At 39.2% G+C, this 16,956-nt stretch overlaps 1 protein-coding gene across 1 annotated transcript; it reads left to right on the top strand.

Moving 5' to 3' along the window:
• Window positions 1-1,563: 1,563 nt before the first annotated feature.
• On the top strand, window positions 1,564-14,876 carry LOC134586855 (fetuin-B-like). The gene is made up of 7 exons (XM_063442734.1): window positions 1,564-1,872; window positions 6,089-6,199; window positions 6,735-6,822; window positions 10,009-10,169; window positions 12,540-12,653; window positions 13,835-13,927; window positions 14,242-14,876. Exons 1-7 carry the CDS (start codon window positions 1,582-1,584, stop codon window positions 14,743-14,745), a joined length of 1,362 nt encoding a protein of 453 aa, XP_063298804.1. The 5' UTR covers window positions 1,564-1,581; the 3' UTR covers window positions 14,746-14,876.
• Window positions 14,877-16,956: the final 2,080 nt, after the last annotated feature.

The following is a 16,956-nucleotide window of genomic DNA, read 5'->3' as shown; positions in this document are numbered from 1 at the left end:
TTTTAGTCACCCTCCTTTTAACAAAACGTTTATGTACAGGAGAGCTTGCCTGGGCTCCTGCTGCTGGCTGAAGGGAGTGTGTGAAAGGAGCAGGCTCTCTCCTTGTTCTCCACCTTCATCTCTGTCTCTTGTTTCCCTTCTGTGCGGCTCCCTCTGTAGATGGGAGAAAGTGACAGGCTCTCACGACCTCCCACTGATGCCAATTTTGCAGAGGCCTGGGTGTGTTGTTAAAGGGCCTTGACAACTGACCATACCCCTGTTTAGTGATGCCCATTGGTTACCCCCAAGTGCATGGGCCACCTGATGGGCCCACCCAGCGTGCTGGACCTGATGTGGCTGCACCCACTGCATTGGCGGTAGTTCAATCACTGGGTGAAGGGTCATCTGATGCTGGTATGAATCAGCATCTGAAAAGACACCACAAGTCTGTATTACTGAGGAAATTAGCATAACAAGAAAGTACTAGAACATACAGCAGGTTGACTGGTTCTGTATCTTATTCTGCCCAGTTGTCCCAATTTACCCCCAGTGCTTTCTCCTCCACTACTACTACTATCACCACCATTAGGCAGAGCAGGAGGGATAATGAGGATAGTGCCAGTAGTCAACAGAGATAGGTTGGACAGGAACAGTTGGACTCCTCATCATCCAGTGACTTAAAAATGAAAAAAGTTCCTCTTGCCTAGATGCTGCTGCCAGTGCCATTTACACCCACTTTGACTGCTTAGAATTGTTTTACTCATGTGTAATTTATTTTCATTTTATTTCTACTAAGAGATTGATTATTTGATTTTGGTCTGACTTCAACTAATGTGTGAGGCTTTTCATCTGCGTTTGGACCAGATTACCTGGTCCCTTGTTCTCTGGGGACCCTGTGCCTTTTCTCTCTCCCTAACCTCATTTACACTACCTTCCCATCAGTCGTACACTAGGGGAACTGGAACTTAGATGCTAGCTAGTGCTCCATACAATTGATCCCCTGGGCAACGTTTAGTAGATCTTTTTTTTTTTTTCAAGTTATACTTTTTGTTTGCATATCCCTTTTTATCCTTAGATTGATTAAAGGTAGGGCCCCCCTTCCTCATTTTGTATACAGTGGAGCTCTCCTGATGTTAGTTTCCCCTTGTGGGACTCTATACATATATTAAATACAAAAAAGAGTTCAATGCCTTATGTGTCAAAGGTTACAGTTAAACCTGGTGGAAACGTGATGGTGTTTCCGGAGAGATGTAGAATAGAAACATATTTGTGTGGTTGAATAACAAAGATTACAAATTAGCACTTCAAATGCATGTGTTTGCCAAAAAAGATAACATTATGTTTTATAATTCCCTACTTTGACTTTGAGTTCAGACTTTGAGGGGGGTGAAATTACCACACATTACAACTATGCAGGTCAAGGCAAATTTGTCTGAATATGAACCAGACCCATTGATCGTTCTCTTAAGGATTCTTCCTGACTTCGCAATACAGTTAAATATTTTCCTGAGCATTGATTATTTTTTTTTCTTATGTTAGCAAAGGGTTAAAAGTTCAAAGAGTAAGAATGTATATAAGGGAGTTTACATTCAAACTTTTGCAATGTCCTCTAAGAAGGGAATTGACAGTTATAACAGGACAATAAGCTTCATATTCCATACCCTTCTTCTTAGAAGGATGAAGCTTACAATTTTATTACTAGTATGTATTCAGGTACTCGGCTCTAATGCTGCCAAAAAACAAACCCATGTGTCTAAGCTTACAGCCCTTCCTTGCAATGACCCTGGAGCAGAAGCAGCTGCGGATTTGTCCCTGAGTCAGCTAAATGCCAACCGCAGACAGGGTGCTGTGTTTGGACTGAAGAGGATTGTCAATGTGCAAGAACAATATGAGGTATATTATTATTATTATTATTATGTGCAAACATCTTCTGTAGCTCTTTACAATAGGTTCATAAGATATGATGTTCAACCAACCAGTTTGAAAAAATAGTTTCAGAAATTTATATATTTGTATATATAATTATGATATTAAAACAACTTTAAAAAAATTAGGTTTAGGTTTATTACAAGTAAAATGTATTGTTCCTAGAATGGCCAAAAGTTAGGATTTTAAGAAACGTAAGTAAATTAATAAGTTTCTCTAGCACATTTTTCCATAAATTGATGCGATTTTAGCTGTTTAGCAAAATTAGCTGGTAAAAGTATCGCCTGTGCAAAATCATTCATTTGTAATACACAAATAAATATTTTATTTGTTAATTAGTGATTAGTGATTAATTGACAACAGAACTTATACATTTAGGAAAAAAAATTTGGGGGAATAAGTCAACAAAAGAAAGAATTGAAAAGGATTTGGAATTGCAAATGTTGGATCAAACTTGCCAGTTTTTTTTTTTTTTTTTTTACCTTTTATCTAAGTTTCTTCTTTGGGTCGGGATTTTTGGTCTAAATGTTGTAATCCATTTGCCAATCCTTCATTAATAAACCCAGTTTACTGTTACAATCCTGCTTTTTAGTAGAATTTTTCCAGTTTCACCTACTCTCAAGCTCAATGTACTCCCATTTTTTTCTTTATAAGTAATTCAAGATTCATCTATCATTTTTCACACTACACCTAAATCTGTGCATTTTAATTTATCTCTCATACATGTTCAGTTATTCTCATTTCTCATTAATGGTCACTTTTAATAACATTTCTCTTCTTCATTTTTCACATTTCTCAATTTCTCTCTCCCCGAACCACATTAATGATTTATCTCTCAACCTCTAGCCCCAATTCACTCTTTACTATGTACTCTTTTCCTATATTTCTCATCCATTGATTATGTGTTCCCCATATCTCTCACTCATCAGTCATATCCCTGGTTTCTATTGCTTTCTTGAGCTCTTTTCTTTGTAAACCCATTTCCAAATTTTTCCTAATTTATTTACATATTTTAATCCTTTTGATACAGTGTATCTTTTTCCATCATCTGGACTTTCCAAACACCCAACCAGTCTTTCAAAACCCCTTTTAGTCTTCTCCCAGTTTCTTTTGTAGCTTTTCAGCCCAAAAGTATACATACAAACACTCCAGTCTCTTAAATATATTCTAGACTTGTTATTACTCTGTCATTTACCCACTTTACTAAGCTCTCTGAAAACATTTATTTCAATGCCCCCCGTTTTGGTGGCTTGGGAAAGTCACATATTTCTCCTAGCCCTGTACTTTGTTTGAATGTAATAGCACAGGGATATAACAGCACAGTTCTGTGCACAGCACATGTTCATCTTACAGTGCATCTCTAGGAGTGTGTATCATATGGTATGTATCTGGGAGTGTGTATCATATTGCATGTATCTGGGAGTGTGTATCATATGGTATGTATCTGGGAGTGTGTATCATATGGTATGTATCTGGGAGTGTGTATCATATGGTATGTATCTGGGAGTGTGTATCATATGGTATGTATCTGGGAGTGTGTATCATATGGTATGTATCTGGGAGTGTGTATCATATGGTATGTATCTGGGAGTGTGTATCATATGGTATGTATCTGGGAGTGTGTATCATATGGTATGTATCTGGGAGTGTGTATCATATGGTATGTATCTGAGAGTGTGCATCATATGGTATGTATCTGAGAGTGTGCATCATACAGTATGCATCAGACAGTGAAAGTGCACTGAAAGATGTCCATTAATCTTATAAATGAGCAGCCCTTATTTTCCACAAATATTGTTCATGCACTGAAAAAGAAAGAAAGGATGCCAACAGGCCCATAGTTAGATAAGTGGGTTCTTTGATCTGTTAATCCCCAAGCAAATTATTTTACCTTCCTGGCATTAGTGGGATCTATCTCAGACAGAGCACACTACAGAAAGAGAAATCGGAGATGGGTATTATCTCACATTAAAGCTATGGTTTCTGCATAATACCATATTCACTAACAATGCCTGCAAATCTCCATATTAAATGTTTTATTGAGATGTGTGAATACACGTACAAAAAAAACCCAAAAATACATAACATGAAAACCATAGACTTTTAGTGGTGCAGTCAGACAATATGAAATTAGTTAACACTAGGTTCAAAATTCCCTTCAAAGAATCAAAGCAACAGATAATCCATTCCCCAATTCCTCCTCCATCAGTGCCTCTAAAACTGTACCTGGTCCCCCATGGGATCAACTGTAGTCAGTATAATTTGTCTTTCTCATGGTTAGGCAACCTTCAGCACTCCAGATGTTGTGAACTACATCTCCCATGATGGTCTTACAGCCATAATGCTGGAAAGCATCAGGGAAGTTGTAGTCCAAAACAGAGTGCTGAAGGTTATCTATTCCAGTCTAGATCATTCCAGAGTTTGGGTGGATGATTCTATATAATTTCAAAGGCTAATGGACTACTCTTGTGTGACCTAAATCTGAGAGCCATATGCTTCATTTTTTAATTTTTTTTTAGTTGCCACCTGGAGTGAGTAGTGGGTTACTTTTTATTACTGGATGAGCAGAAGTGGCTTTAGTAGACTTGGAGATTCATTTCGGTCCAAACGGCAATCCACCTGAAATTTGGGTCAATCAGGTCAAATTCCTGAACTACGAAACAAAATGTAACTGAATCATGAATCAACCAAAACAGACAATGGCCAAGCTTGTTTGTTTTGATTTGTGATTCTGTGTCTGCCTGTGGCACAAAAAAAAAAAAGGTAATTGATAGGAGAAAAAGTTGATTGACGGCTAGGGGACAGTCACTAAATGTTGATTTTATTCATAGATCAAGTGAAAAGTGAGCAATAGTAAGAAAAAAGAAAGATCAGTGAAATAAAAAAATAGATTTATTTTTATTGCTCCTTATCTTTTTCCTTCAATTAGTCAGTTTTTCATATGGCTGAAATTTCAGAGTTCCAAAAACGTTTCTATTTTTATAAAAAAAATTCTTCAGGTCAAGCTGCATTTTCTCACTGTGCACGTCTAGGTTTAAGCTAATGAATGAATCCTGCTGAATTTTAACATTTAACCCCTTTTAACCCCTTAATATCGCAGCACGTTCTATGCCACCCTTAAGCGTCTCTAAATGCCGCAGGGCGGCATAGAATGTCCCTGCGATCTTATGTACTTACCTGGTTGCTGGCGATCCCACGCCGACGATCGCGGTATGGGGACTTCCTCCTTCCTCTTCGGCCCCTCTGGGCCATGTGGGCCAGTGTTTGTGACCAAGTGGCTACTAAAAAAGACTGGACATACCCCATTTGCAATACCTTGGGTTGTCTACTTTTGCAAAAGGTATGCCATCATGGGGGTAAGTCTTATTCCTGGGCTACCATATGGTCTCAAAGGCAACATAACCAATCTGGCGAATTTCAATGTGAAAAAACTGAAAAATGTAACATGCTATAGTTGATTCTGTAACTTCCTAAAACACCATAAAGCCTGTACATAGGGGGTACTGTTTTACACGTGAGACATCGCTAAATACAAATATGTGTATTTTATTGGAGTAAAAGCAAACAGTATTATGACATTCACAGTTAGAATGTGACATAGAACTAAAAAAAAAATTTTAATTCTTGTTTTTCCCCATTTTTTTTTATATTTTATTCATATTAAATTATGTTTCATACGTATATATATATGATGTTAAATGAAAGCCCTGTTTCCCCTGAATAAAATTATATATAATAAGTGTGGGTGCACATAATATGAAAGAGGCGCATTACGCCTGAACAGACATACAGCGCAAATTCCAGTTTTTGTTTATGTTTTGATCACAACGTGTACATTTGGCTGCGTCCTTAAGGGGTTAAAGTGGCCAGATAAATTCCAGTTGGTAGCTTCCAGGCAGTATGTAGCCAGCCTTTATTTTCCAGTTATAATTGGTTCATTCACAAAATGATTACTGCTTACTCCATTGTTCCAATGTTCAAATCGTACCCCATGTTCTAAATTTCAATATGTATAAAATGTAACATTTGTAAAATGTTTACAGCTTGGAACCTTACCACGTTATTCCAATGTTCAATAAACTAAATGCAGACATTAATATGCAAGTACCATATCTGACCTGTGTTACTGATGGAGTGTATTTAATTAAATATAATAATGAAAATCCTGTAAATGTTCCTGCAGGAGGAGACTGGTTTTGTGTATTACCTGACCTTGGAAGTGTTGGAGACAGAATGCCATGTACTGAGTCGAAAAGACTGGAAAGACTGTGCGCCTAAAGCCCGCAATCAAGCTGTACGTTTAACTGAAACTCCCAGATTGTGTTTTTTATATCTTATAAACGTTTGCAGTGTCTATTCCTGGGTATAACTAGATAGCATCCAATTCTGACTTGACCACCTTCACAAGCTAATGTTTCAATATGCGGTATAAAAATTTAAATCAATGTATAAAACATCTATTATTTCATAGATGATAAACCCCTTAAAGGGACAGTGTAACCCTGCACTGCAAAACATTTGCATTGTCATTGCCATTGTCTAGTGGATGTCTACTAGACAGTCACAAGAGACAGCCACAGGAGTTTAACTCCATAAATTAATGCTGGGTGTCCTCAAGTGGTGCAGAGGCACCTCGGTGCTGGAACCAGATGAGTATTTAAAGGTTTATTTAAGGTTGGGGGGAGGGAGGGGGCATAAGAGTTTTAGGAATACAGCTTTGTTTCTTTAAAGCAAGTATATCACCCCATCCCCCAATTGTTGTTAACATTAATCATGCAATACTTGTACATTCCTATGTGAGTTTCATTGTATTTTTTATGTTTTTCAAGGCATTTGGACAATGCAAATTTATTTTCCATCTTAACAAACCGCAGAGAATAGCTCAATTATACAACTACGACTGTACCCTGACACCAGGTATGTAATGAAATCTAAAATGTTTCAAACTACACAAATGGTATTCTACAGATTTCCACATATGTCTTGGTAACAAATGAATGGTTTTGCTTCTCCTATCCCAACAATTAAATTTGTTTTTAATTAATACGGCTCAGACAAGCATTTATAATGGCAGAATTATGTAAGCATACCAAAGGGAAACATATACATAATTTGTATTATTTTTATTATTATTATTTATAAAGCGCCAACAAGTTCTGAATCACTGTACTATGGGTTGACTAACAGACATGTAATTGTAACCAGACAAGTTTGACGCACAGGAACACAGGGGTTGAGGGCCCTGCTTAATGAGCTTACATTCTAGAGGGAGTGGGGTATAGTGACACAACAGGTAAGGGTAGGGTAGAAAAGTAGGTGATTACTGATTCAAAGTATATATTCTGGGACAGTAGGATAGTAAAAAAATATAATGTAAATAAATGTAAATATATAGGGATATGCTAAGCATGAAAAAAAACAAAAAAAAAAAAACATGAAAACCTAGTGCTATGGCTGCATAAAGAAAATGATTTAATTCCTAAATAACAGACATGAGCACTGAGACTGCAGGGACATGATCTATACACCAAAACTGCTTCATTGAGCTACAGGTGTTTTGTTACTAAGACTCTCCCTTTAACCCCTTAAGGACACATGACGTGTGTGACATGTCATGATTCCCTTTTATTCCAGAAGTTTGGGGGTTAAGAATACAAAATGTAAATTTGTGAAGCTATTCTGCCATCTTTTCCGTCAGGAAAACTGAAGAACCACACATAGGTACAAAGATCTTAAACAAAGATGGTCTGTTTTAAGAGTTATCTCTTCCTCTGCTCCCTTGTGCTAAACCACCAAACATTGTGAATCTATACATCAACCTACTCACAAAGTAAGGTGTGTGAGAAGTACCTGAAAATGCTCTAGAACAGGGGTTCCCAGCCCAGTCCTCAAGTACCCCATAAGAGTACATCATTTAGGGATTACACAGTTGAAAAAACAACACACTTTAGACACAAGAGGGTAATCCCTAAATCCTTGACTGGTAGGGGGTACTTGAGGACTGGGTTGGGAACCCCTTGCTCTAGAACAGGGGCAGGCAATCTTTTAGTAGTACTGTGCCAAAAACAATCTTAAAGGCCCACGGTGTTTCTGGCTTATTTATTAAATTGAGGTGTGTATGTTGATGTATTGTGCTTATGTTATTTATGGGTTCTGCAGTTGCATTGTAACTTTGTATTTGTGCATATATGGGCTGTTATATTGTATATGTTCGTGAGTAGTGTGTAGTGTGTAGTTTTGTGTATGAGACATATGAATGTAGGCTGTGTATGTTTGCTGCTTAAGGAATTTTGTTTCTGGATGTGTCACATTGTTTTTGGTGGTATGTGTATGCATTGGGCTATTTATAGTATTGCATGTGAGAGACTGCTTGTGGAGTTGTGTGCATGTATGTACATTGTCAGTAATGAAGTGTTTGAGGGGACTGAGTGTTTGTGTGTGGGCTGTTTGGAATATTTGTGTGAAGGGGAAGATTCTTCTTCAGTCCTGTGTATATCTAGCAGCGTGGGTGGGTTTCTTGGTGTCCAGAGGAGACCGGTCTGTCCAGGTAAAGGTCAAGGGCAGGAGCAGTGATGAAAACTGCTGTGGGTTGCTCTGTGTGTATAAGCAGTGTGTGTGTGTAAGAGTTAGTGTGTGTGTTAAAGCCAGTGTGTGTGTGTGTATAAGCAGTGTAAGAGTCAGTGAGTGTGTAATAGCCAGTGTGTGTTTATGTATAGGCAGTGTGTGTGTATAAGTAGTTTGTGTGTAAGAGACTGTGTGTGTGTGTGTGTGTAAGAGCCAGTGAATGAGTGTGTGACACAAGGGGGTAAGGAGACTACAACATTAGAATGTAGACACAAAAACATGAAAAGAATGCCAAACAGTGGATACAATATACAAAAAAAGGAAAACAAGAAAGACAAAGGTGGCAAGATGCACAGAAGGGGCAAAAGAATGGGTAAGAGGGGAAAAAGGGGGAATATAAGAGAGACATTTTTGTGATTAAAAATCAAACTGTTTCATCTCATCTGTTGATTTGCACAAGTACACTTTAGATAAACTGGGGAAAGGTTAAGACAAATTTTGGGGGCAGCAAAATGTGTCTTCGCCTGTGTAGACAGAAGTCCTTGCACCGGCTGGTAGTAGGTGGATGTATAGATTCACAAGCTTGGTGGTTTAGCAAAGGAAGAGATAACTCTTAATAAACAGTCCACCTATATTTGAGATATTTGTACCTATGTGTGATTCTTTTGTCTTTCGCACGGAGAAAAAGTGTGTAAAGATGGCAAAATGGCTTCACAAATTTAAATTTTGTATTTTAAAAAGGGACAGTCTTCATACTAAAACAAGTTTAGCATGATAAAGCAGTTTTAGTGTATAGATCATGTTCCTGCAGTCTCAGTGTTCATCTCTCTGTAATTTAGGAATTAAATAATTTTATTTATGCAGCCATAGCAATTGTTTTTCATTCTTTTATTTTTGCGCTTACAGTATCCCATTACATTTACATTTGTATGATTCACATTTTTACTATCCTACTGCCCCAGAATATGCTTTTAATGAGTAATCATTTTGTAAATGTTACATTTTATACATATCACAGATGCTAATTCTGTTTATGGGTCAGACTCCTGTCCCAATCTCATAAACACATAGCCAGACACTTTGACATTAATTTAATATCGTTGGATTATATTTTATAATATTTTGATATGCTGATTTTTTTTTAAATATATGATATATTTTTTCAGATTTTAATATTTTGAAAAACATTTTTTTAAAACGTTTATCCAAACATATTAAAAATTTGGAAGGCGTATCCAACAATATTAAATTAATGCCTTTATAATGTATCGCCTTTCCAGAGGTAATTGGCAGGCCTCTTCCTTCTTGCACACTTCATAGAAAGTTTTGTAGGTCAAGATTTAAGGCTGCAATCTAGCAACCAATAAGAGATGTGAAGGTTCAGATCTGACAACTACATGGTTTCTTTGTAGGCTATATTTTTTTAAGATGCTAATTTTAATTAAAATGACTTGGTAGTGAAATTTGGTAAGTGCCATTATTAACTGTGATCAGTGTATTATGTTTCATTGTTATCTACTTTTTTTGTGTGAAATCTAGTTGCTCGAGGTTCTGAAGGCTGCCATGGCTGTCCTGCACCTATTGCTTTGAATGACTCTAGATTTCAGGATATTGCAAACAAGGCCATTGAGAAATTTAACACGAAGAGCAACTACAATGCATATTTTTCAATTGGTAATATCACAAAAGCCACAGCTCAGGTAAGAATGCACATGTGTTTCCAGGAAAATCAGGAATTTGGTTGAATTTTCTAACAGAAAAGATTGTTATTTTATTGTTATGGGTTATTCACTAAAGTTGAAATTGTCAGACTTCATCTTAATGAAGTTGTTATGGTGCCTGGAGTGTTTCTTTAAAGCAGGGAACCTTCAGCACTCCAGATGTTGTGGGCTACATCACCCATAATGCTCTTACAACTGTAATGTTGACAAAGCATCAGGGGATATGTAGTCCATAATATCTGGAGCATCAAAGGTTACCTACCCCATTATAAAGTCTTCTGGATCATAACCACTATTTGACAGCATAATCATTACTTTTCCATGACAACACTGCCTCATTAAACCTCTGAGAACAACATTATTGTGGACTTATGATGCCTTGATTTTTCTGTTTCTCTGATGTTTTTGTGGGCATTATCATAGATTTTATTAGAAATACATACAATTGGTGGAACACACGTCTGATGATTCTAGAAAATAAGACAGAATGGCATAGTATAATACTGTTTAGTATAGATATATATGGAAAAAATAAAGCAATATTACTCACAAGCCCAGAGCCAAATTAGCATATGGCTCTCATGGGAAGCGTGATGGGACGCTTAATAGGATGTCCCCATCCTTCTTCTTGTTGTTCCTTAAGTAGTAGTTGGTGAAGGATGCAATATTCAGATGTCTTTCAAATAGCAGATGTGTCTTTATTTGATGAATAAAAGTTGTACAAAGATAAAAGATAAAAAGTCCAATTGACAATTAAAAGGTGATATAAGTAAAAAGTCCTGTATATACAGTCTGATCCAAAACGCGTTCCACCGCCGTCTACATGCGTTCCACTTCCGGGTCGCGTATTGTGTGTCAATCGGGCGCACAATAGACGTCACTGGAACGCATGATAGTCGGTTTCCAGTGACGTCTATTGTGCGCCCGATTGACACACAATACGCGACCCGGAAGTGGAACGCATGTAGACGGCGGTGGAACGCAGTATGCGTTCCAAATGCGGATAAGTAATGCAAACCCGGAAGTAGAACACAGAAGTGCTACAAAAGAACGCCGAGGAAGCCTACCCAGAGGATACTGACTGACACCAACTGAGGAAGCCCCCACCACAGGGCGAAACGCGTTTTGGATCAGACTGTATATACAGGACTTTTTTACTTATATCACCTTTTAATTGTCAATTGGACTTTTTATCTTTTATCTTTGTACAACTTTTATTCATCAAATAAAGACACATCTGCTATTTGAAAGACATCTGAATATTGCATCCTTCACCAACTACTACTTAAGGAACAACAAGAAGAAGGATGGGGACATCCTATTAAGCGTCCCATCACGCTTCCCATGAGAGCCATATGCTAATTTGGCTCTGGGCTTGTGAGTAATATTGCTTTATTTTTTCCATATATATCTATACTAAACAGTATTATACTATGCCATTCTGTCTTATTTTCTAGAATCATCAGACGTGTGTTCCACCAATTGTATGTATTTCTAATATTTTCTGTATAAGTGGTATAAGGGGTTCCCACTTGGTGGTCTGTAGCCATTTCTTGGCTACCACACGTATTTTACTACTGTATATTCACTTGCTTACTCCTTTATTATCATAGATTTGTTCAATCAAAAAAGACTTTTTGAGAATGAATGTAAAGATGTAACACTGCTTGTTCCACAGATAGGAAGAGTCATTTGTTTGGGTAGTCTGTCACTAGAAATGGGTAAATAAACACACCATTTCCATGGATAAATCGAAACATATTTTAGAATGCTGTCCCCAAGGCATATGGCAAGGGTAGGCAACCTTCGGCACTCCAGATGTTGTGGACTACATCTACCTTGATGCTTTGCAAATATTACGGCTGTAAGAGCATTATGGGAGATACAGTCCAAAACATCTGGAGTGCCGAAGGTTGCCTACCCCTGGTATATTGGCATACCTAACAATGTTTATGTAGTTGCAAACATCTCAGAAGTTCTGCTCAAGTTTGTAAATACTTGGTAAACGTTTGAAGAATGGAGTCAGTAATGAGGCAAACTTAGTTTTTAAATGCCACAGAGAAGAGACATGTCCATCACATTTTCTATAGATTAATTATTAATCATTAGATACCAATAATATTACTGTTTTTAGAAGCCTTAGTAATTTTACCTGAGATTTTTAAGCCCTGGCATTACATATTTGTGATCACTGTTAATATAAATGAACATGATGAATGATTAAGTTGGTAAGTCATATTAAGTAATGTATTGAATCGTTTGGAGTGAGGAGCTCTTTAATGACCACTGAAAACATACACGTAATTCCTTTAAGTGAATTGACCTTGTGCTTTTCTCTGTGATTTAAAGGTGATTGCTGGAATTGCATATCATGTTGAGTTTACAATTCAAGAAACAACCTGCAACAAATCAGTATCGACTGAAAACTTGGCTCTCTGCTCACCTTTAGATTGTGAATTTGCAGTAAGTATCATTTATTTATATTTCAAATAAACATTGTCTCGTATAACTCAACTAAGCATAAAAAGACAGCATGTAGATGTGGGGAGGTGTCCTCCAACTACCCTCTGAGCTCCCAGAAACCAAATATAAGAAACCCATAGCACACCACAGTATTGCTCAAGAGAAACTTTATTCACAAATTATGTGATCATAGATACAACAGAAATAAAGTGCTAACATATAAAGTATTTGCAATACAGGTTTTTAATTGTTTATTATGGGATGCACTTTTAGAGGAGGTATAAAACAGGAACTATGACCATAATCTTTGAGATTCCTTGAGGAAGACGAGTACCCGAAATGTTGGGGCTTTGTGGTCTCCAGCTCTTGGTCAGTATTCTTGAAAATACACTTATGGGTTGATGCATGTATAATTTACTAGTGGACTTTTGTAGGTATGTATATTGTATTGCTAAGCACTTTATGTTAGCACTTTATTTTTATTGTATCTATGATCACATATCTACGATCACATACTTTGTATTTCTCTTGTGCAATACTTTGGTATGTTATAGATTTGCTATATTTAGAAAAAAAAAATACAGGCTCCTGAAAGCTGAAGTACTTTATGTTTCTAGAATGTTTCTTTAACCTTTTTTTCCCTGGTATTGCTTTGTTGGCTTTTAAATTTATATTAAAGATTGGCGAATAATATCATAATTCAGTTCATTCCAGACTCTGCCCCGGCATACATTGCAAATAAGGAGGTGAGATGTAAATATTGTTCCATTTCTTCACTTCACTATATGGAAGGTTTTTCTGCACTGAATGTGCAAAGCACAGAGCTTATAATAATGACCAACAATAAGCTAATATGGAGGCGCCCACTGGTAGGATAAAGAGATGTGGATTTCTCCAATAAATTTTATATCAATCATATTCAACAAATACATATTTGTTAAATATAGGGCATAAATAAACCTAATCTTAAAGGAACACTATAGTTTTAGGAATACAAAACTGGGTTATGTCTAATAAACAGTTATTTTTGTTTATCTATTTTTCTATTTGAACAGTGGAGTGTGCCTTTAAACTGTCAGTAAAGGTGCAGTCAATTCCATTTTGTTGAGGAATCAATAAATTAAATAATGATGTGCAATACAGAACTTTTTAAAAGAATAATATGAATTTTTGTTCCCTAGCACACCGGCTACTGCAAAGGTCGGGCATTAGCACATTGGAGTAGACCAAATGATCCATATCTGTCAGTGACCTGCAAAGTATTTGAGCCAGAGGTATGGAATAAATCATTATTTTTTAAAGAAAAAATATATATAATGGAAAAACTAACCCATTTAAGTGGTCTCTCAATCTATCTACATTCACTGTAATGCTAATGCTATTTCATCAAGTTTAATTGTTGCTTTCCTAATGCTGTTTTATGTCACGATTACATAGAAATTACTCAGTTAAACTGAATTTTAAGCATTAAGGCTTTCATATGTTCCATAACCCCATTAAAACTTGCTGTGTAGGTACACCTTTTACTTACGTATGTCAGTTTTTTATTCTTCATATAATTATACATACCAATTATTTGAACCTACAGGATGCTATTATTGAAGAGCAACAACATCAGGATGGCCATACTGATCCAAAACCTGAGAAAGATGCTGGAAAACGTCAACCTGGTAAGAAGGAAGAAAAGAAGGAAGAAAAACAAGGGAAGAAACCAGGGAAATCTAATCATGATCATGATGAAAATGATGATCATGAACATGACCACCAGCATCTCCACCCCTATGAACATCATCACCCTCAAGTGGGGCAAAGACGCCCATCAAAATCTGAAAAACCTGAAGGCACAATTACATATGTAGGTACTGAAGAAGAGCCCAAAGACAAGAAAGACAAGAAAGACAAAAATAATCCTGGCAAATCCAAGCCAGAAAAAGAAAAGGGCCCTAAAGGAGACAAAACACAACCTAAAGCATCCAAGTCATTTATTCAACCGTTTCCTGAACAAGCTTCACCATCTGCTCAGTGCCCAGGAGAAGTCAAGACCTATGTTCCACCTGTTGCCCCAGTGGACTCAACAGCACTTCCTTTTTAAATATGCATTAAATTTCATTTGTTTTTTTATTACATTTTACTTTTTCTTCTTCACATACACCATTATGTTTTATTATTCACTTACAAGATGTACAAACTTAAAAGAGCAATAAACAATAACTCTCAAATCAAGTTGTGTCTCACACTAGTTTATGTAGATTTAATTGGTCAACTAGAAGTAAAAATGGCAGTGTTCATGCATAGTACAAGCCCGGCAGTCAGACATGGTTGTAACATAATATGAGTGACAGTTTCTATGTAATATGTTGGAGTTACATTTTATATGATAAACACAAGTTATCTGGAGCAGAGGCGGCTCTAGACTTTATGAGGCCTTAGGCGAAACTCAAACATGAGGCCCCACTAACAAAAAAGTGAAAAAAATATAGTTGCAATACATGCACACTGTCACATATACACATTGATGCACAGTTTACCTGTGTATGTGCCTTAGAGTGTGTCTGACAGAGAGTATCGTTGTGTGTGTGTGAGAATGTATGTCTCTGTGAGCATGTTTGCGTTTTTATCTGGAACCCTATGTGTATGTATGGGGTAGCTGCTTGAAGTGTGTTGTGTGTATGGGGGGGTGATGATGAGAAGGAGGGGGGTTGATGATGAGAGGGAGGAGGATGATGGGAGAGGGAGGGGGTGATGGTGAGAGGGTGAGGGAGTGATGGTGAGTGGGAGAGGGGGGTGATGGTGAGAGGGGGTGATGATGAGAGGGAGAGGGGGTGATGATGAGAGGGAGAGGCGGATGATGAGAGGGAGAGGCGGGTGATGAGAGGGAGAGGCGGGTGATGAGAGGGAGAGGCGGGTGATGAGAGGGAGAGGCGGGTGATGAGTGGGAGAAGCTGGTGATGGTGAGAGGCTGGTGATGGTGAGTGGGAGAGGTGGGGGATGGTGAGAGGGGGTGATGGTGACAGGGAGAGGGAGGTGATGGTGAGGGGGGTGGATGGTGAGGGAGGGGGGTTGATGGTGAGGGAGGGGGGTTGATGGTGAGGGAGGGGGGTTGATGGTGAGGGAGGGGGGTTGATGGTGAGGGAGGGGGGTTGATGGTGAGGGAGGGGGGTTGATGGTGAGGGAGGGGGGTTGATGGTGAGGGAGGGGGGTTGATGGTGAGGGAGGGGGGTTGATGGTGAGGGAGGGGGGTTGATGGTGAGGGAGGGGGGTTGATGGTGAGGGAGGGGGGTTGATGGTGAGGGAGGGGGGTTGATGGTGAGCGTGGGGTTGATGGTGAGCGTGGGGTTGATGGTGAGGGTGGGGTTGATGGTGAGGGTGGGTGATGCTGAGGGAGGGTGATGCTGAGGGAGGGTGATGCTGAGGGAGGGGGGGTGATGGGGAGGGGTGATGCTCAGGGTGGTGAGAGGGGTGATAGTGAGGGAGGGGGGTTGAAGGTGAGGGGGGTGGATATGGTGAGGGGGAGTGATGAGGGGGGTGATGCTGAGGAAGGGGGGTGATGGTGACGGAGAGGGGGTGATGAGAGGGAGAGGCGGGTGATGAGAGGGAGAGGCGTGTGATGGTGAGAGGGAGTGATGGTGAGTGGGAGAGGCTGGTGATGGTGAGAGGGGGTGATGGTGAGTGGAAGAGGCGGGTGATGGTGAGAAGGGGTGATGGTGACAGGGAGAGGGAGGTGATGGTGAGGGGGGTTGATGGTGAGGGTGGGGGGGGTGATGTGAGGGTGATGTGAGGGGGGGGTTGATGGTGAGGGTGGGGTTGATGGTGAGGGGGTGATGGTGAGGGGGGTGATGCTGAGGGAGGGGTGTGATGGTGAGGGTTGATGCTCAGGGTGGTGAGGAGGGTGATAGTGAGGGAGGGTAGATGATGGTGAGGGGGGATAGTTATGGTGAGAGGGAGTGATGAGGGGGGTGATGTTGAGGAAGGAGGGCGATAGTGAGGGAGAGGGGGTGATGAGAGGGAGAGGCGGGTGATGGTGAGAGGGGGTGATGGTGAGTGGGAGAGGGGGTGATGATGAGAGAGAGAGGGGGTGATGAGAGGGAGAGGCGGGTGATGAGAGGGAGGGGTGATGGTGAGTGAGAGAGGCGGGTGATGAGAGGTAGGGGTGATGGTGAGTGAGAGAGGCGGGTGATGAGAGGGAGGGGTGATGGTGAGTGAGAGAGGCTGGTGATGGTGAGAGGGGGTGATAGTGAGTGGGAGAGGCGGGTGATGGTGAGAGTAGGGTGATGGTGACAGGGAGAGGGAGGTGATGGTGAGG

Source organism: Pelobates fuscus, chromosome 2 (genome assembly GCF_036172605.1).
Source record: "Pelobates fuscus isolate aPelFus1 chromosome 2, aPelFus1.pri, whole genome shotgun sequence".
NCBI lineage: Eukaryota > Metazoa > Chordata > Amphibia > Anura > Pelobatidae > Pelobates > Pelobates fuscus.
Note: the sequence above shows the minus strand (reverse complement) of the source record. Positions and strands in the feature narration are given on the sequence as shown.